Below are 22117 nucleotides of genomic sequence, written 5' to 3' on the forward strand. Positions count from 1 at the left end.
TCCAATTTGGTCCACATTGATATTCCACAGAAAACAGTGGACAGATCCATCACACTCATATTTTCTGCTTAAGTCTTTTTCGAGATAGGTCTTTTAAGGAAAATAGAAAACTCCTTACTTCCCCAAAAGATGAAACTCCCCCTATGCAGGGAGTTCACATGAAAACCTCACCTTCTGGGGGCTGGGGAGGGCAGGAGGGAGACAGTTCTTGCTTCCTTCAATATTGCTATCAGTTCCAGAAAACAAGACCTTGTTAGTTGCTGAGTAGCTAATTAYCCATTTTTAGCCATGCTAATTTCCATTATAAAGAAGAATTTGARCAGAATACAGAAGTTGCACTTGACTGCCTCTAAATCCTATTCTATGCCAAGATCTGTGAGCACAGCTGCAGAAAAGCAACTGATGAGACAAAACAGAACCAAACAAGGAAATACACTGAATACTGTCATGGACAGTACCTCAAATGTGCTGTGGCAAACCCAAAGGCTGAATCCCAGACACGCTCCCCCCACTGCCAGCTGCACTCCTGCCAGAGGATGGATAAACACAAATAAATTGCTTAAATTGGTAAAGGTTACATACTCCAAGTGAACTTCAGCAGCAGAGACTGTAAAGCAGATCCTGGGGGTAATTAGGTAACTCTAATCAGTTTCATTCATTAGTTGAAATGATATGCCAGTTTTGTTTGTMGCATAAATTAACAAGTTATTTCAATCTAAAAAAGGAATTTAGAAATGCCATATGCCAAGCAGCTCAACATATAGTTAACCATAAYATAAATCAACACACAATGAACATAACTCAACACATAATTAACTGTTTAGTAGATAATCCACAGCTCATTACAACTATTTAAAGTATATCATCCAATTTCAACTTACCGAATGTCTTCCTCTAAGTAGAGCAATCATGTACTCCAGTTTTTATGCTATTTGTGTCTCAGAGTAGTGACAGTAAACAAATGTAACTTGCATAATTTGCATTAAAAAAGGGATTTTTTCCAACACTTTGTAAAGTGAAAAGGAGGATTTCTTCAACACAGCATCATTTAAGTTCACATGTCAAACTCAAGAACATATTTTTTCCATGATTGATTTATAAGAAGTCTTGAAGAACMTGTCTCTTTACTACTGAGTCTTTCATTTACAAAGTGGCTAATCCATTCACCAGAGGGATCTTAAACTGTAGTATGACAATTTCAATGAAGTAATTCAACTTCCACACAAATGTTCAAGAAAGTAATGGAAAAAAGCCTAAAAGCTCTCCTCAGACTTATTCTGCATGAATTTCAGAAAGTTACAGAAATGTTTCCTAAAAACATGACACACAGCACCAGCATTAGCTTGCTTAGCATTTATTGAGTGGTACCTTTTTTTTTTAAACAAAAAGTTCTACAAAAGACATCACCTTCAATTAAAAAATGGATACAGGTTTTTTCTCAAATACAATACAGGCTACATTTTATAAAGAAAGAAATAAACTTTTATTTTAATYATCAGTACAAATACAAGAATTCATAGAGTTTCAGAACTTGACCAATGAAACACAGGAAGTGACTGACATGCACTTTTGCAATTAGGTCAGCCTGAATGTTGAAAAGTTACACCTCAGGAGGAAAAAATATTAGGAATTCTCAATCTGTGAACTGCAAGAAATTTAGGAGCACATCACTTAGTTGAGTTCTCCATCAACACTGTCTTACCTGTGTTACTTTAATAAAACCTCTGTTAGCCAGAACTTGTACTCAACAACAGCCCCATGCTTCAAACAAACAGCAATTAATGTGTTTAGAGACCGTGCCAAGAGTCAGGAACAGGCCACACCTCAGGTCAAGTGCCAGGGAACACAACAGGAGTCCTCTGGGAAGTCATCAAAAGTGCAGCTCTGCCATGCAATCATGCCCTTCACAACACCACAGAGATCAATGTTGAAGTTAGCAATCTGTACCCTGATGGGTGACACAAGGTCACTCAGGTTCTCCTGCTGAAGCTCCAGGCTCCTTCCAGCAGTGTCAGTKTTACTGCTGAGCACACTGTGTTTCAGAGCTTGCCTTAGAAGACACGTACAATATTGAATGTCTTTTCTTCTGTGTTTTCTTCTCTGTTGAGATTTTAGTTTCTCTCTGATCTTCTTCTGTAGTTTCAAGTCTGCATTCAGCTGTTAACCTACAGGCAAAGCAACCAGTCTAAATACATATTTAGTTCATATAAACCACGACTAAAATAAGAATTTTAGGCAAAATCAACAAGACAACTGGCATACAAGACTATCCACATACAAAGACAGAACAGCAGAGTTTAAGAAGAAAATGAGACTAAACCAAAGAATTTTGTATYAGTCCTAATCACATTCCAGCACTTAAAGCTTCCCCCTGACACATTTTATCTGTTGAAATGTTGGATAAGAAAGGTTACTGAACGTGTTAAGTGGCTGAGATGAGCCTTCAAAAACACCAGTGACTGTGGCCTGCACAGAAAGGAGATCCAGACCCCAAAAGCACAACTCCAAAGAAAAAGTCTGAGCAACATCATACAAATAGGATGAAGTYAACCATACCACCCAAAAAGACCACCCTTAAAACAATACACTAGTTTCAAGCTAATTCTGCACTCTTTTTGCCTTTAGCTTAGTGCYTGAATATCTTAAGCTGAGGGGAGATTTATTTTCTGGCTCTAAATTATAATACTTGTCCTCTGAAAGGACATTCTGCCATGAATGTAAATGGGAATAAAACTGTCTCATTGCTGCTAAAGAGAGAATTCTGACACCAAAACATCAGATTGTGTTCAGATGCCTAAATCTTGTTTTTAACTTAATGAACATGCAAACATGCCATTAGAACAATTGAAGCATAGTGATATTTTACCCAACCAAGTCACCCACAGCCCCAATGACTGTTACACAATTATTTTCACAAAAAAAGACATGATGGAAAATTAAGTTCCAAATGAAACATCACTTTATATAGCAACATAAACTCCATGCTCRTTCATTAGCACATGCTGTAAAGCARTTTTCTCATTACTTTGAGGATTTCTAGTGGTCTCAGGAGCCCTCAGCTGCCCCCACACCAYGGACAGCTACTTTCAGTGGTGTTTTTCCAAACTGCTACTCAGGTATTAAAAAAATATTTGCAGTGCAGAGAGGTGCAGCTGAACATGAGGACTAGGAAAGGYGCTGTGACAAAAAGGTTTGGGGAAACTTAGCTACAGATTCAAGCTATTATGCACTGCAAGCTGTGTGGATATTATTCCCTATAAGCACTGTCTCCACAGGCTAAAGAGCTCTGCTGAGCACCTCCTCCAGATCAGGGTTTGCTCCACCATGTGCTTTGCACCAACTCCACACCTGTAACTCCCCTGGCTGAGCACCTTCTGCCCATGGCCACTTCTCCCCCAACATGCTCTTCATTTCAAATTACACAAATTATTATGTGACTACAGCATGAAGCTAAGAAAACAGTGTGTCCTCAGCAGCCATGATGTGGCTTGCACTTCCCCAGCAGCTGCAGTTAGGGATGGGCAGCTTCCATCCATGAATCTGCTCCTATGGCAGATTCCTTTCATTTGTCCCTCCACTCCTCTGCCTTAAACAACCTCAGTCCAAGGCCACCAAAAGCACTGCTCTAGTRGCCAAAATTGCCAACAAAGACTCCCTATGAACATGCAGAAAGAAATCAAATCAAAAGATCAAATAAAAACCACATTTACTTAAATTCTGTCCCAAATTAGCACAACTGGATTTATACAAAAKATTGTCCTTTTACAATATTAGGTAGTTCTGCTAGCATATAATATAACAACTCTGGAAATTAAATTTACCCAGTGCCTCTTGGTGAGGAGAAAACAGAAACCAGGATTTGAGGGAGTGAAGCTGAGCTTGGGAAGAAGAGCTGGGGCAGTTTCTTTCTTTCTCACTCACTGTCTAATTGGCAAGAGTTAACCTTCCCCAAATCTTGTGTGCCCAGCACCAACTGACCTCTGCCATCTTTATCTCTACCCACAGGCTTTTTCCAGCTAAGGCTCCSATTTCTCCTGTGGAAGAGAGGAAGGAGAGCAGCTGATGGGCAGCTGGAGCAGGCTGAGGTTCACCCCCACAGCCCCCCCAGACCATTCCTTAGAGCACTGTCCTGGCTCATCAGGTGTTTGCACAAGGGAACAGATCACAAACAACAGACAATGATTRAACATTTCCACTTTAGGCAAATGCTTGTGAAACTATGACATGATTCTACCAAGCTTTGACTGTACAGACTCCAAAACTGAGATCTAATTGGGGCTCCATTTAAGGAAGATGAACTTGTCTCATCAGGTGGGGCTTTACTTCCCAAGGCTGAGGGCCATCCTAAAACCCTAAAGAGCATTATTAGTTATCCAGATCTGCTGCTGAGCCAAATGGCCACAGGCAATTGGACACAGCCCAAGTGAAGGAGCTTTGGTAGAGGTAATCCAACTAAATAATTTAAGGGGGCAAATAAGCTCTTAGGCACCCAAGCTCTTCTTCAGATCAAACTCCAGCAAACCATCACTAACCTAAATGCACAATAAATTGTGCAGCAAGGGYCAGAATTTGCTATTTCAGTTTCAGAAGGGAAGAAAAGCATTTTAATATGGAAATGTATCTTTTTATTGACCACTTAGCTGGCCTAAAAAAAGATACCAATGCACACAATCTTTGCATTGCCAGAACTTCAGCAGCCATTGACTAATAATAATCACATGAATATTTCGATTTTAGTCTCAGCACTCTCCTGTCATAACCTAATCAGCACCATCACCTAATGAGCTACTCCAGTGCTCCTCTGCAAGGACACAGACACAGCTTTGGCTGAGATAATCCAGCTGTACCTGGTTAAATCATCTCAGCCAGAAATGTCTTCACATAAGGGCATTTGTCACCTCCACAAGTACACACAGATCACTTCTGACCACTTCCTCATTGCCTCCTGAGYTGAGATGACACAGATTCTAAACATCACTTTCTAGAAATGAAGCTTGCAGCCCTTTCACTGCTACAAATGCACAAAGTTACTCCAGGCAYAAAACCAACCCCCGAAGTCCACAAYAGCCTTTCCAGCTGGAGCACCACATTTCAGGTAACACAAGGTGAAACACTGACAAATAGCCACCATTATTTTTCCTCCCCCAAACTCTCCATCTTCAGGTCCATACTCTGATCAATTTGCCAACGTTTTTGTTTCAAAGTTCAGCCACATCCATCACAGAATAATCTAGAGATTCCTTCAGTGTTTAGAATATATTCTCAAATATCAGACTTTAACATGACTTCCTATTTCATAGCACATCATAGCAGATGAGGGTTAAGAAAATCCTCAATGTTACCTTAACATCATGACTTGGGGTTTTAGTAGTTCATTAACACAATCAGAAGCAAACAGAACTTTCTGCCTGGATTTGCCTTTTAGAGACTCATACTATCCTGAAAAAAAAAGCTTAACTTAAATGGAGTTTTGTGGCACTTTAATTGTGATGGTGATTTTTATTTTAATTTTTATTTTAAAAATATTTTTTGTTTTGTTCCTTATTTGAATCAACAGCAACAGGTACAAGATTAGACACCTCCCCCTGAACTATGGTTTCATCTTCCTTTCACTTTTTCTACTCTCTCTGCTTTCCAACATCAATTCCATAAACAATTTCCAYTCCTCACCCACTGTCCAGCAGGTTCCCCCTTCAGTTAATATAAACTATTTCCAASAGCTTCCTGTTAGCAAACACTGTATCTTCTTTTCCAAAAACAATATGAGGAAGTAAGTYAAACTTTTCATACCAGGTTACATTCTGCATGTTCCTTTATGGGTAGAGGACATWGTGAAATCACAATACCATCACTAAATTATCCCAATCTCTCCTCTCCACTTTCACCCACATCTGACCTTCCTGATTTTGCCTCCTCACTAACAGTCCCTGCACATTTTAACCCAGCTGCTAAAACTTCTATTACTGCCATATTCTCTCCAYAGTTCAGGAGACTGCAGTGTTTGGCTGCTTTAAGTCTGTTAATTACATCCATGCAACCTTGAGTAATTGATCTAAGAGTCAAAGCATCAATCCAATTACTTCTGAATGCCATTAACTTTGGCTATTTCTTCTAGCAGACACTAGCTATCTGCAAGGTCCAAACATCTAGACTACCCTAGACTTTTTTCTACCCCCAAACACTCAAATACGTATTTACAAAGATTATGAACAGAATACAAAAGGCATGAGTTGAAAAATTAGAAAAACAAAGTCAGCATTCATTTTATCAGGATAAAAAAGCTGGAGAGGGTGACTGCTCTCAGTTACTTTACCATCTAGCAAAAAGTAACTTCAGTTCTCAGTTCCAGGGAAATATTTCATCTTAATTTGGCAGTTGTGTTTCCAGCTATTGTGCAACCAGATTATGCAAGTCATTTGTCTGACAACACAGATAGCTAATTAATCTTGTACGATGAAAGTTAAACAATTCAGGTCAAGAATTACTTAAATAAGTTTTAATCTTTTAGCTAAATCTGGAAGTTGCTGGGGGCTGAAATTAGGTATGAAACTGGAGCATGATTCCTATTGCCTTTATGACYGTGAGCTGTAACAGAGGTGTGTGGCAGTTTTGAAGGGACCAAGAACACAAAGTTTCTGATGCTGGAGCAAACCAAGTGAGCTGTCATGCTACCTGCACACTTTAAAAGTCTTCAAGCAATAGGAAAGTTATTTCAGAGACTGTTTCAAGAGTCTTTTTTATTAGTCAGCATTTTAGTCCTCCTAAAAGGCAGTGAGAGGTTCAGTGTAGGCAGCCGGAGCTGAGGAATGACACTGCATGCAACACTGAGGAAATAGATAAAGAAGTGGAGAGCACAGTTCATGCAGCGAAAGAAAAGAGATGCAGGTCTGTGCTGATTGCCTTGACCAGAGACAGAAGCTGACACTGACCTGGGGACAGCTGGAGCCAAGGAATTGTTTCCACTTCTGCTATTTGAAGAAAAGGTAACGTGATTCTCATCTTGAATTTTAACTCTTTTCTTTTCTCTTTCAGGTTCAACAAGGTTTCGTATTGCCTGGAGAGCTGTATTCAGTGGGGATGCTTGGAAAGGCTGTTTTTTTGGAGAAGTATCACTTTGCTCCAAGTTCTTGGTAGTCATCTTTTTTCCTTCCTTACTTGGCAACTGAGTGAGAGTGSTTTCTTTTACTGGAGTATTTTTGCTGTCAAAGTATTCACAAGTAGTGTCCCCTGGATTTCTCTCCCTCTTCKTTTTAATTTTAGAACCTTTAAGTAATTCTAAGGAAAAAAAGAATATACTTTCAGTACAAAAGAGAAGCTAGAAATGGCCTGTCCACCAATGTGCTCATAATAAAACTAAAAAAGAACATTTCATATGACTAAAAACCCTGGAATAATTCTTAATAGACAATTTATCTCACTTAAAGAATACCTCTTCATATAATCTAACAATCCCAACAGAAGTTAGCTTGAAAAAAAACCAACCTCTCCTCATCCACACTGTCTTTTCACCAAGGCTTTAAATTAGATGCTCTGAACTGCAGGCTGCTGAGGTAAGCTTCCACAAATAACATTTTAAAATTAAATCCTTTGGGTATAGACAAAACCCATTTACCTGTCTGGTTCCCATTCATGAAATCCTGGAATGGTTTGGGCTGTGAAGGATATTAAGGCTCATCTCATTCAAAGACCCTGCCACGGGCAGGGTCACCTTCCACTATCCCAGGTTACTCCAAGCCCCATCCAGCCTGTTCTTGGACACTTCCAGGCATGGGGCAGCCACAGCTCCTCTGGACAACCTGTACCAGGGTTTCGCCACCCTCCAGGGACTTTTCTTCCTAAAATCCCATCTAAAGCTCTCATCCAGTTTAAATAGAATCATTTTYCTCCACAGCCTACAGCTCCTGGCTTTGCATATACACAGGTGCACACACTAAGCTGTTTTCCAGGTGGGCCTCTGTAGTCACAATTTAATCAATATAACTGGAGCTATGAAACCGATTTTCCTGTAAATTTGTTGCACCTTATTACACAGTTCCTATCAGCTGCCTACATCCAGAGAGCCCAGGCTTCTTATCAACACAGCAACCCTGCTGCTGTTACGGGAAACACCTGAGATTTGTTCCCACCCACTTGAGTATGGTTATCTGCCTATGCTCTATAATGCCTCTCAACACTCATTTCTAACTGTAGAACTGTGCTCTCTAGTCTTCTCAAGTCAGAGTTCACATATTCAAGTGAGGTCTTGAGCCAGGTAGGGCTTTTCTACTTCAGCTCAGCAGGTTTTGGACCAGGCAGCCATTTAAGCATTAGTTTATTCTGGAACTAAACCAGTGTCTTCCTGTATAATGTGACTCCATTGCTAAAAGCTGAGAAAATCATATATTTATATTTTCCCAGAGACAAAAGAAGTATTTACCTTCAGGTTCATACTTCATTTTTAGCTCATCCAGCACAACTCGCAACTTCATATTCTCACTCTGACAAGCTTGCAAATGCCTCTCATTTGTGAAGAGTTTCCTTTCAAATTCCAGGACCCTTTGGCTCTCATACAGAGCTTTCATTCTCTGCAGGGATAGTTCGTTTTTCAATGTTTCAGTTTCCTTGCTGGAGTGGGAGGAAAGTTATAAAATCATTCAGACTTGAATCGTTTTGCTTTATTTTTTTTTKAAGTAAAGCAACAGGTGTAAAGACAACTAAACACTCAACAATTTCACCTCAAATTTGTATTTATACACTAGTAAGAAAAATCAAACATTTTTGTYCTATAAAACATTTCAAATGTTATTCTCTCTCTCTTATTAGAAGAGAAATAAACATGTACAGCCTAAAGACTATGACTCTTCATACAGTTTCCTTAATCAATTAAAAGTTAATCTGTAAAAGTTCTCAATTGTCCTGTATCTAGGAGTCTTAACATTTCTGGAAGAAAGCAATTATATCCAGTTGTGCTGCTGTCTTATAAAACATAAATGAAACTACAAACAAAACACCTCTCAGTCCTATAATGAAGTCAGGTTGGTTCCACAGCATCAGAAAATGCAACAAGACACAGCTGCACACACAGTCAGTGCATAGAGACCKTAACAAAAGTGGGAGGATAAAAACAAGTACCTAGAAAATAACCCTGCKACAACAATTTCTAGACCTCAGGCTGTAAGTACTTACTTGGAGTTGTCCAGTTTAATTTGCAATAAATCTGCATAGTAGCCATTTTCAGAATCACTTCCTTTTGAGCTATTAGCAGGTCTGGACTCTTCCATATTCTCATATAAACTCTGATAAAGAAAAAATGTCAGCTTGTCAAGCAGTGACCTTTCAGAAGCACATTAGCTTAGTTCTTAGGGGACATTTTCCATGCATTTCTATGGAGAAGCCTCATCACAGAGGGATTTAAACACAGAAGATAAAACTCGGCTGCTGTGAGTACTTTCCCATTTGTTACAAAAGTCAAATAGCACTGAAACTGACAGCTCTGTCTCACTCACTGAAGAAAGTAAAAAAAGGTAAGTTATCTCAACATCAGAAGCTTTGCAAGTAGCACTGCAGAACAGCTTTCTTGCTTTTTATTTGAAAAGACAGGATATTTAGTTAACCCACAGGGAATTTTTTCAGCATTTATTTCTAGGCTTCAGCAGCTGGACCCCAAAGSAATAGAAGCCATGCTTATCAACAGTCAAAATCTCAAAATCAATTATGTATTTCAGATGAGGAAGCTGGCTAATGGTAAAGATGTTATAAATGCAGCAACATGGGACACTGGGGTTTTTGTTTAGATTTTTTTCTGAACAAGCAGTACTCAGGTTTAATTCTGTCCCACAGACCTCACAGGTCTCTGTTAGCCACTGACTACAGATACTTTTGATGGTTATTGGAATCAATCATTCACCTTCCCAACGTTGCTTATTTATAGCCTGGAGACAGAAATAAGTACAAATCAAGCTTAAACATGACAAACTGGAAAAACAATCCGGCTTCCTCAATTACTGCTAAAATGGGTTAAGCCTGGCTTCACACCACTTGGGTTAAACACAGAATACAGGAAGCTATCCTGGAAAGCATAACCCTGCTGCACAAGCTGATACACCTCAGTTTACATTCCAGAGCTGTGATAAGGAAAGGCCAAACAAGTCCAGAAATATGAAAGAATTAAGAAATGCTACTGATGTTTGTGTGTTTACAGAGTGAAGAACTGTATCTTTGCACTTGTATATAGAGGAGTCCTCATGTATTTCTCACTTTTCAAAATATTGATAAGGTGTGATTCAAGTTGCATAAGAGGACTGAAAAAACTGCTTTACAAGGAGAGTTAAGCAATTCAGTTTAGCTGGAAAAGAGCATGCTTCAGCTGCAGAGTTGAGACACATCAAGAAAATAAATATCCAGGAAATTCAATAGAGCTGAGACACTAGAAAAGGCTAAAGCCACACAGTAACAGTGCCAAATGACTACATCTTCCAAAAGAAAAATTGGGTATCACAGCTCAGTGAGCTTTGACCAAATAACCAAATTGAAGTGCTGTAAGTAACCATGTAAGATATGAAGGTGCTTCACATAGGAACCCACAAAAAATTCTTTCTTCAACCCAGGTGTTGGGTGGTGTAGAATTTTCTGCTTCTCTGCACTTCAGGAGTCTCTGTTCTCCATCTCTAAAATACAACTCAAGCCAAATAAATGTATGAGYAGCTTTTCGATCCCTTTTCAAACCAGAGCCTGGACTTCAGACAGTTCTCATAGTTCTTTCTGTTCTCATATTTTAGCTTCCAATTACAATTTTCTACTTAATTAAAAACCACATACCTTAAATTTTTCTAGCTGCCTTACTTTCATAAGCAGATCTTCTATTTCACCATTCTTTTGCTCTAACATTGACTGTAAGCGTTCTAGCTGATCAAATTCTGMCTGGGAGCCTTTCAGCTGTAGCAGTGTAGCCATTTGCAGCTGGAAAAAAGAAAAAAAACATTTACAACAAATACTGGGATTAATGATTGAAAATCCCAGCCTCTTACCCAGAACTGTGTAGGTACTCAAGCCTTTTAATTCTAAACCTGAATGTAGAAGTGCACTGGATGCCTAAACTCAGTGTTCACCACACAATCTTAGCAATTCTCACCCAACTCCAAGTCATGAGGAGAGCTGAAATCTTACTGAACAGTGCAGTGCTGAGGGGTCACWCTCATCTCTGTATTGGCCAAAGAACAAACAAATGCACTACCAAGGACACACACAACATTCCACACTCACACCATAAACACCAAGCCAGCCAGAACCCAGTTACAGCCCAGGCTTATTTGTCAGAGCYGAAAAGAATCTTGAGAACTCAGGAAATCCCACAAGTTTAACCTCCCATTTTTTTTTCCAGTTCTGATTTTGAGGTATAACACCACCATGTTTGCCTTTTACAATACTAACCCAAGAAYTTCAGCTTTTTCTGCTTCTCCAATGGAATGCATATTTTCAAGCAAAAGAACACCCTCTGTCATTCCAAAGGAGAAGGTATAAAAATCTTGCATTTTAGAGCAGCATTTCTGTTGGTGTTAACATAGTAATGTTGAAGCTCAAGGGTCTTAATACATTCAGTTACAGGTGATACATTAGACATTTAAACAACATGGAACACACTAAATAAAAGATTTCACAAGAAGTTAGTGAGAACTGAGACATTTTTATCAGTCTAGTCAGTATGGATAAGGTAACACTGGGACAAAACACAGAAAGTATCAAGTGAAAAAATTGGACTATAGAGAGGAAGCAAGAAGAGCATTTTCCCTATAGAAGATCCTGTGCCAAGTAAAGGGTATTGATGATCCTGTACACAAATTAGAGCTAATGGAAGATTCARTCATCTCCTCATAGCTTCTACACAATGTAAGGGAGGCAAAATGGTAAACTTCCCTCACTGGCTGACTAAACCTGTCTGTACAGTTCCCAAGCACAGACACCCAACCTTTGCCCTTTTCACTTAAAAGTCCTCCTGCTGTCAGAATTGCAAATTGCAGCTGATCTACATAACAGAGAACCAGAACATTAAGAAACTAGAAGGGTTGCTCTGGACTGGGAAAAATACACTTGAGGTGATAAAACATCCCMAGGAGTGCTGTGTACATTCTGTTCAGGAGTCAGACCCTCAGGATTTACCAGTAAATGCCACAAAGAAAGATTTTTCGACTAAAGCTGACACAGCAGTGAGCTCTCCTGTGGGAAGCAGGTGTGAATGGAGAGATCAGCTACAGACTGAGCTTGAACTGGCAGCAGCACAGAGCAGCACAACACAGAGAGGATGCTATCAGGGATCTAAGGCAGCAAAACAGCTGTCACAACAAACTACCTACCTCCAATACTATTAGAGGAAATTTTATTAGTACAAACATATTCCAAATTTGTAGTAGGATTTGTAGCATTATGTACTAGGACAGGGACACCAATTTGCCTCCATTTTTGGTATTTCTAGTATTAGGTGTGTTTTTTATACCATTCAGTCAGTATGACTGACTTACCCTGTATTACAAGGGGACAATTTCCCAAGAAACTGATCCTACTTTCCTCAGTCAAATCTTTGCTGTATGAGTAGGTTTTTTCTTCACCTTTAAAGACTGTTGTTTGAACTATTTTCAACCTACTCCACAAAAGCTAGGTAACAAGCCTGTGTCTTCAGTGCAACTCATAATAATTTTTCTTGATGTTTAGCCACTCTCCTCAAACTGCATGACCAAGCAGTTTATCAAACTGAAAAATTCCACTTTAGCATTGGAAAAATAATGATACCAACATGAAAACAGTTAGCAGCTCTGCAGCATCCCCTTTACTTTATCTTGTAAATCAGCTTCTGCTAACAAGTCCTCAACAATATTAACCAACAGGCTCCTATCCTACAGGAGTGTTGTCTAAATTCAAGAGTTATGACACAAGTTATCACTTATTCTTACACCAAAAATATGGAAAAGCACGAAAAGAAATATGGACAAAGACAAGAAAGCAACACAACCTACACTGTGATAGGGGCAAAAGCCTGTCCTTTTCTTTATGCTCATTCCTGACAAGTAGTTAATGCACAAATACTTGATTCATGCAGTACAAGAATTAGACAAGAAAAGAAAAAAGACAAGACAAACTGAATGCTAGTTTGGCTGACAGGAGTTGTGTTTTAATTTTACCCATTAGACAACTACTGCCAAATTAAGCAAACACGGTGCCTTTACTGTATCATGGATGCTGTTGTACTRTAGGAGTCAAACAGCACAACATCTTCTCACTTATTTTCTCTCCCATTTCCCTCCCCCCTRAGCAGTGTATCATATTTAAAGGATAACAAATCCCCTAGCCTGTGCATTAAAGCAGTGCCTTATCAGACCCAAGGATACCCTGGAATATTACAGTAATCATCATACCTTCATTCTTTGCAATTGTTCTCTATTGAATGCATGCTGTTTTTGTAGGGACTGATATTTTATTTTCACACTGATCAGCTGTCGTTCCATTTCTGCCCTACGGTCCTCCACCTACAGAACATTGTGAACAATTATTACTGTGAAATTACAACACTTGTTCTCACTTGGATGATGAGTTTGTTAAGGACATGTTGCTTAGCAATTGATGTTCAGTCTGCAAATAGTGCTTTTCCAGCACAGTACTTGAATATACAGGCTACTGTCATTCCTCCAGTGATAGATGTGAATGGACAGTGCTCCGGTGCCGATCAGTGAAATGAAACAGAGGTTTTTTTTGTTCTTTTGATCTAAAAACAAAGTAACATTTCATATGCTTCAATGTTGCTGTACAATACTTATGCTCACTGGCAACAGAATGTRAACAGTTTCCCAACTTGACCAATGCCCTGGATGTTGTCATGAAGCATCCAGGGAATGCCTCTCTATGCATTTAACAGCAGTTGAACTCTTACTCAAAAACTAATTAAAAAACCCTCCCAAAGGCTCAAACACCCTGACATTTTTCAGTAAGTTTGTAAGACAGCTTTCAACAGCATCTTTTAGTATTTCACACACTGTCTTATGCATTAAAGAAAGTTTTGTCAGCTGAACAAAACTATATATGAGTCAAGAGCTGCAGACAGAATTATAATGAACTCTCAGTCACAACTTTTGACTTAGTGAGATAATTTAAAGTGATTCCATTACATTTACCAACTCTTTATCCTCAGAGAGAGCATAAAATGATACTCCACATGTCAGATCAACACTGAAGTCATATTTGAGGATTAGAAATATCTGAACCTGATCTGGCCAGCATGTAACTCATATTTTTGATACAATATAAGAAAGAAAACTGAAAACACTTCTGGCCTGTGTACRTTCTCAGGCATCTGTGGCATAATTGTACCTCAGCAAAGAGAGAATTGCCTTTACTCGTAGGGTCCAAAGATTGTTGCACTGCRTGATCCAGCTGAAGCCGAAGCTCCTGATTAGCCTCACGAGCTTTCTAGATTAAAGCAAAGAGGATATTGGTCATTTAAGCATCTGATGTACAGCACACACAAATATAATCAGATAGCTTTAACTCWTCTTCATTTCCTATACTTGAACAGAGATAATATTGTACTGAAGTACTTTACATACAGTTCTAGTAACTAAGAGACAAATTAATTTCATTTCACTAAAACACTTAATATTGCACTTGTTCTTCAGGACAAGAGCACAACAAAAAACCTTTAAGCCTTAAGTCTTTGACATGTCAACTGAAATCACAGCATTCAGACCACTCTGYTGTGTTGATCAGTCACAAATACTCTACTCCCCAGTACAAGATTTTCCAARGCATTCAGTACAAATTTGAAATAAAAATGAGAATTCTGCCAGTGACCTGTGAGAAGGTCCCCAAAAGGCAGAACARTGCCATGCAAAGGCTCTCCTTTCACAGCTGCCACAAAACAATGCCAATAGAGAGCATTAAACACCAAACATGATCAACCATTATCCTGCTCTTTCTTTCCCCTCTCTCCTCCCAGCTCCTCAAAACTCCTATTCCACCAAGAAGCTGGCAACACARCTTGTGCAATTCAGGGATTATCTACCATTATCAAATAAAATTAGGAGAATACCTCTAATGCATTAGAGTAAAAAACAACTTCTTTTTCCCTCTCTTCTTTTTCTCCCTGCAGCCGCTCCACCTGGTTCCGTAAATTACTGTTCATGAGTTCTAACTGCTCTTTACTGCACTTCAGCTCATTYAGCTTTTCTTCATCATTGGCCTAAACAAACAAAAAATAAGCAGGAAATAAGAAGTACTTAAAGCAATTGAAAGACAAGCAGGCCCAAGTAAACCAAACACATTTGTTAGTAGTAATTAATTTTARTATAAAATACAATCTTGAAGAAGAGAAGGTATTAAAGTCTAGCTATAAGGTTGTTATTTTTTGCTATGTACACTGAATAAAAATCAATCCTAACTACAGACAGCACCTCAAAATGAAATGAGCAAAAGGGCAGAATTTCATCTTCAATGAGGCTACATTCTAATGATTCAGTGCTACTCACACACCTTCTCATTCTGCAGTTCAGTGAGCTCTAGCTGAAGGTTGAGCATTTCTGAAGACATGGTTTCATGCACACGCTCAGACATCATATGCAGTTCTTCTGATTTGGCAGCAATTATTTCTTTCTGATGGTCCACTTTGTGTCTCAGCTGTTTCTCTGAGAGTCGGGTTTCATCTAGTTCTGCTTTCAGGTTCTCCAACTTAAAAACAGTTGACAACTAAGTAGTATCACTTCATAGCAAATCCTTGAAAAGCACAAYACTTCTAACTGTTCCAATTACAGAAAACATCTTAGAAACACAGGAGTAAGCTTTTAAAAATAAGCATTGTAGTTTAATGTAATTCACAAATAAGTACACAGATGCTCTTTAAAAACCATCCAATCAAGCTCCTACACATGGTAACTATTTTTTTTGGCAGTTAAGAGTGCAATTATAATTTAAACATATAATACCTAAAATGGTATTAAAAATCTATCTTRGCTACATATTAGTTTCCAAACCTTGTTTTTAAGGTCACTGATTTCTTGTCCATAGGCTCTTTCAAGCTGTTCTTTCTGTTTATCCAGTTGCACGTTTTGCTGCTGCTTAAGGGAATCACACTCAAAATTCAAGCTTTCCAACATTCGATTCTTGAGCTCAATTTCTCTCTGAAGAGTGTACTTYTCCTGTTCAAATTTCTGAAAGAAAKAACACACTAATGAATCTAGATGTAATCGTACATTGTCCCCTAAGCATTTGTGAAAAAGCACAGGCTCAGAACCAGGATGCTTGTAGCTCGTTCAATCTTTTGTTGGGAGTGCCAATTAGAGAGATGTAATATCCATGTTTTTTAAAAAAAACCCCAACAAACTCCTGTAAAACGTTACGATTTATAAATGTTATGATTATAACTTGATTGCACAATACCCTCTTCTTCATGGAAACTCTGTATTTCTTTGCACCCAATATGAAGGGTGGGGGCATCTTTTCTGCAAGTGTCACAAATTTAGCCAGAGTTTATGTGCCCTTTCCACCACCACAGAACCCAATTATGTTAAAAATCGCTACAGTCCATCAAGCAGAACAGCTGAGCTCAATGGTTTTTTTAAGACAGCTAAATTGTCTGTTCTGTAATAAATCACATCAACCCTTCCAGACTGAAGAATCATTTTTTAAACAGCTTCCATCTRTGCTTGATTAAATGTTTGCTAATTACAAAGGGCAGCTTCATTTTACTCTTCCATTCAGGCAGCAATTAAAGAAAATAAAGACAACAACAAAAAAAAAAGTCTTGAAAACAAAAGAGGTAATAAGGAAGCCAAATTAAATATGTAGGGATCTTTTCCTTTTCAAAATTACATAACTCTTGAGACACAAAGCAGAATTAAATTTAAAAAAAACCAAAAGCTGTCAGGTATCAAACTGACCTCTGTGGCCTAGACACAGCTTATCAAGGCTTAGCTCCCAAATACCCAGGGCAGGAGCTTTCACAAAAGGATATAGATTGTGCACAGGACAGGTGTGGGAGTGCACTGCTGGCCAGAGCCAAGAMCAACAAAATTCTAGCAGAATTTGCACTCTTGTACAGAAGAGKACACAGAGCTTTCTGAAAGGATTTTGTGCCTGCTGATTGAACTCACACTTGTGTTCACAGTAACTGCTTTGGCTCCCAGATTGCAAAGAGAGGAGTCAAAGATTCAAAAGCTCCAAAGAATCTGTTGGGCAAGCACAGTTCCCACTCAAGATGTTACTCTACTGCATGAAAGCACACAATTGCTTCCCTCCAGCCCTGGAATCTAAGTTCCCAATTGATCTGGTTCACACAGGCCCCTAACTTGGCTCCAGCCTCTCACACAGGATCACAATCTCTAAGAGCAGCTTGACAGCTCAGTAGCTGCCATCTCTGCTGGTCAGCACAACAGGATGATCCTGCCCTGGYTTCCTTATCACTTGTGCCTTCAGCTGCCTCACACAAAGCTTACTGATGGTGAACTGACCAGAATAMAACATTCTGTTCATTCAGAATAGCAGAGGGTGCTGCAACCCTCCAGCTGCTACAAAATAAWTATTTTAGCTCTATCCCCAGAGAAGAGATGGGTGCACAACCAGAAACAGACTAAATTAAGATAAACAATTTATCTGAAACATGGGCTAGCTGAATACAAAAAAGAAAATTGAAGTCCTTCTGAAGTGGAAAATATCTTCCTAATTGTAATTTTCCTGAACAATTCCTAAGAAGAAAACTGGCTAACTAAGTAACACTTCTACAATTCACTATACTACTCTTTTTTTCTACTGCAAAGAAATGTGCTAATAAGTTCAGAACCCTTGGGTATTTGGAAAATTTGAAAACTTCACTACAGAAGAAATCAATTTTACAGTCTTGCTGCTAGCATTCTTCTCACAGCTTTTAAGTGATATAAAGCTGACTGGGCGAGCATACACGAATGAATTGCTAAACACATGCTCTGAAGCAAATTTACTTTAGCATTTAGCATTCATTTTACATTAAAGGCAATTARTCCTACATGATACTGAACACTTGATGCATAATTAGCTACAAAACCCTGTCCTAGTTAGACACAATTATGCTCAATGTCTTAAAGKAGAGAAAAGAGCCCTCTCTACAACTACTTAGAGGTTTATTAAAATTAATCTAGATGCTGGAAGGCATTTAAAACACCTATACCTATMAGAAAATACTTAAAATAAAATAAGGTTCTTGTTTTGAATGTTGAGTAAAAAAGGCAATCATCACCTCAGTTTTCTCAGTCAATTCACGGCGTGTTTGATCCAACTGATTTTGAACYTCACTTTGGGACTCCAGCAAATGCAAACCATACTGTGCTGCCTTTCTTCGCTCATTCTCKGCTTCCTTGAGTTGCTGCTTAAGACTTAAAATGGTCTCTGTCTCTGCCTCTGCCTCCATTTTCTTCCTTTTTTTTATTAAACACTGCAARCACAAAATAATTAAAAAGATATTGCAGTAAATTACAGTAGTTATGTAAAAGAAGTTATTGGATTTATACTYACAGCACAGAATGATATATTTTTGCACTAATAGAAGACACACACACAAAGATAGASAGCTCACAAACAGTCCTGTGAACAGTAAAATAACAGCTATTTCTTCATAAAACGTGATTAGTGCCTCATTCTTGATTATGTCCAGCATGCAGCAAAAGCACTCCTGTGTACCCAGCCTGGTTTCTCTGTTCATCACAACCAGAGTTAATCTAGGACAGAGCTCTCTTGCCAAAGTACAAGAGAAGGCAATTAAATACCTTAGAAAAGCACTGCTATGCACATGGCTGATACTATTCYCTTTGTATTAGAAACCAAGCCACACTAAGTAGCACTTCTTGTGTACACAAATAACACTTAAGATGGGTGTAGGCAGCTGCATTAGCAGGACAGTTACTCCTAATAACATTATGTGGGATATAGACGCAGATAAAGATAGTTGAAGGGAAGATTCAAAAATAGAAACCCTGCTAAAATACACAAAATTTAACACAGCGCTTTGCATTTAAGTGTTTAATGGAGTCTACTGATTTTTACTTCAAAATTTTGTTGCTGCAAGCAATCTATTTGTAAATAGTTATCCCCTCGTCACATTTCAGAAAATTCATTCTTTTCTAACTTAAGAGCATAACAGAAGACAGAAGGTGAATTTTGCAAAGAAGTTAGTCAAAGTAAATCCAACAAACCAAATACTTAAAAAAATATCAAGTCAAATTAACACCATAAGCTTGTATGACTGCTTGCTCTCAAATCTGCTAAATCAGCCTGCTGCAAAAAATCCTATTAAAACAGAAAAYGCTAAGCAACTTGGGCTTCTGAACCACATATGCCAAGAGTTTYCTCAGAAAGCAGGAAATAACAGTGACAGACAAACCCCCAAAAAAAGATTCTGCAGTTGATTTTTCAAAGCCAGGGTTCATAACTTCTATATAATTTCAGAATTAAAGTAATTCTGTACTGAAGACCTAACTCCATTTTTTTCCCTCACAGAAGCAATTTATTTGTTGCCATTTCTTACTGGTACATACATCATTCTTATGAATGGTGTAATATCCATCCTTCACTTTCTTTTTGCTAACTTTTATTCAACATGAATAACTACCAGTGGAATTACTCAGTTTCTGCTAACAGAAAAGAATATCACTAAAATGGAAAAGTACATCGTGCCAATACAGTGCCAATTCCTTTCCTAGGCACAAGACAGAAATTATCACATTCTGGTTTTTGCATTTCCTCCTCACTTRTTGCTACCCAGGTTTAACACATACAAAGAGACTTTCTACAGCCAGTCTGAAAATTCAATTTTCACCTCTAATCACTGCAATGCTTGAAATACTAGTTTTGCACTTACACTAAAATAAGTCAGTGAAACAYCAGAATTCTGCATWTCCATAATYAAGAAYCAACAGYWTTATACTAGTGCAAGGATGTGTACMCCATGTACAATTTAATAATGAAGTGTTTAAGGTAAGATGGAGCAATACAAGCATATAGACAACTTCTGGCATGCATTTCTGTAAGTAAAGAGGATGAATGAATCATTGTTCACTTACATAAACAGAATTTTAAAAATAGCTTTATTTTATTTCCTGATCAGAAAAGGGTATAGAGGTAACATAGACATTTTTAATAATGAATGAATTATGTGTTTAACTCACCTCCAGAAGCCCATTGAAGTATTTCTTGACCTTATTCTTGTACTCCACCTTTAAAAGAAAAAAAAAGAGCAACAGTTGTCTAGTCCGGATGAGTCTAAGCTGCAGTCACAGCACAGCTCTCCAGAGCAGTCCCTTTTCAGAACAGGCTTAACCCTGCTGGTTGTCTCATGAACATGCAGATCACAAGCTAAAGCCCCATGTAAATGCAAATCTTATTCAAATCTCAGGCAGCTGTCAGACAGTTTAGAAACAGTCAGATCAGGCAATGCTGCCAAAGGAYGGATGCTCTGGAACTGGCCTCTGGGGCAAAGAAGCAGGCTACACCTTCTTCTGGTACACCTGTAATTTTTAAGGGTTGTTTGGCAATTTTGTCCCACTCCCTCCTATTTCTACAATCTGACATTTCTCCTCCAGTTTCACAYACAAGAACTTTTGAGCTCTTAATATATCATTTACTAGTCAATATTAAAAAAAAACTGATGGGATTTTAAAATTTTTTCAGTTGAAGTAGGTTAGAAAAGAGAAATAGCTTTCCTATTCACACATTTCTTGCTGACCATTAGGGAAAAGAGCAAGTATGCCTTTTGGAGCAATTTAATACTATACATGAGGCTAAGTAAATTGCTCTGAAAAAAAATGTTTTAAAATGAATTAAATGGGTAGCAAGGTGAGTAGACAAGAGAAGGAAATATCAGAAATCAATCTTCATTTAGCCTACTGATTTACAAGAGAGTTACTGGTTTTTGACTGTGTATCTTCAAATATTTTATGACTAATTCTATGCTGAGAGCTGCAGACCTCGATTATTCAATGATTCAAGTACTTCTTAACAAAAGTGATAGGGTAAGAGATAAAAGGCACTCTCCTGGCAGGCAAACTTTCTTCTCCCACTCTAGCTCAGTCCTGCTGGTTTAATTTCCATTCCCCAGGGCCACATGTAACAGCTGTCTGTGTTCTGATCTGATCCTATCAGCAGCACCTTTACAGTTTTCTGATCAGGAACACAATTCCCAGGATAGTTTCTCTCCCTTAACCCAGTTAATACCCCGACAATTCCAGCCAGTTACTTACACAGAACCATTTCTTCGCCCACCACGTTGCACACTCAGGCTGAAAGATGTTCAGGGCCGCTCACCTTCCGCAAACACATTCTTAGGTGGGTCAATACTACAGAGAACATTTAAATAGCACACTGCAGCCTCATGGTTCAGACCCTCGAGAGGCAGGGCAGGCTCTGGCAGCACTGTGTGGAACCATTCCCTGTCACCGCTGTCCCCTCCCTACGGGCCCGACCCGCCGCACACCGGGCCGGTCCCCAGGCCTGACCGCCCACCCCCGCTACGGCCCAAACGGGCCCTGAGGGCGGCGGGACAGCGGGGCTGCAAACGGCCCCACCCGAGCAGGGAACAACGGCCGGCAGCCACAGAGAGCAAACTCCTCTCGCGTCTTTCTCCTGCTCGCTGCTCGCCCCTCCTGGCTCCCCGCTCGCCCCTCCTGGCCCTCCACCCTCTGTCCTGCTCGCCCCTCTCCCCTCCTGTCCCACCATCCCCTGTCCCGCTCGCCGCTCTCCCCTCCCGCCCCGCCGCCCTCTGTCCTGCTGTCCCCTCTCCCCTCCTGTCCCACCACCCCGTGTCCTGCTGTCCCCTGTCCCTCCCGTCCCGCCGCCCCATCCCCGCACCGGCCGCTGCCTCCGTTCAAACTCGGCTCCGCGGCACCGCCCAAGTCTCGCGAGATCCGCTCCTCCCGCGCTCCGCCTCCCGCGCAGGGCGGTACCGTGAGGGTCCCCGTGAGGGCGGGCTGTGCTCGCCGCTTCAGAGTGCTCGCGGTGACGCTGTTTCAGGGCTCATCTCGGATCGTGGCCGCCTCCTTCATTGGTGTTAAGTGCCACAGCGTTGTCCCGACCGTGGGCGCCCAGTTCGCACACCAAGGAGAGCGGTTTCTGTGTTTGATTCCAGTTTGTGCGAAGT

At 39.6% G+C, this 22117-nt stretch overlaps 1 protein-coding gene across 2 annotated transcripts; it reads right to left on the reverse strand.

The window, feature by feature from the left end:
- Positions 1 to 1321: 1321 nt before the first annotated feature.
- Positions 1322 to 21877, reverse strand: SPDL1 (spindle apparatus coiled-coil protein 1). Of its 2 annotated transcripts, XM_057378683.1 has the most exons (14): positions 21829 to 21877; positions 21222 to 21317; positions 20151 to 20198; positions 18227 to 18421; positions 15990 to 16166; positions 15493 to 15687; positions 15053 to 15202; positions 14335 to 14433; positions 13386 to 13496; positions 10798 to 10938; positions 9166 to 9275; positions 8417 to 8604; positions 6930 to 7275; positions 1322 to 2165 (listed from the first exon to the last, which is right to left on the reverse strand). In XM_057378683.1, exons 4-14 carry the CDS (start codon positions 18395 to 18397, stop codon positions 2018 to 2020), a joined length of 1836 nt encoding a protein of 611 aa, XP_057234666.1. In that variant the 5' UTR covers positions 18398 to 18421; positions 20151 to 20198; positions 21222 to 21317; positions 21829 to 21877; the 3' UTR covers positions 1322 to 2017. The 2 variants fall into 2 exon arrangements, with proteins under 2 accessions (XP_057234666.1, XP_057234665.1); XM_057378682.1 differs by lacking the exon at positions 1322 to 2165 and having other exon boundaries at positions 6452 to 7275.
- Between the last annotated feature and the right edge of the window lie 240 nt (positions 21878 to 22117).

Source organism: Malurus melanocephalus, unplaced genomic scaffold, assembly GCF_030028575.1.
Source record: "Malurus melanocephalus ecotype Western Australia unplaced genomic scaffold, MMel_1.1 scaffold_370, whole genome shotgun sequence".
NCBI lineage: Eukaryota > Metazoa > Chordata > Aves > Passeriformes > Maluridae > Malurus > Malurus melanocephalus.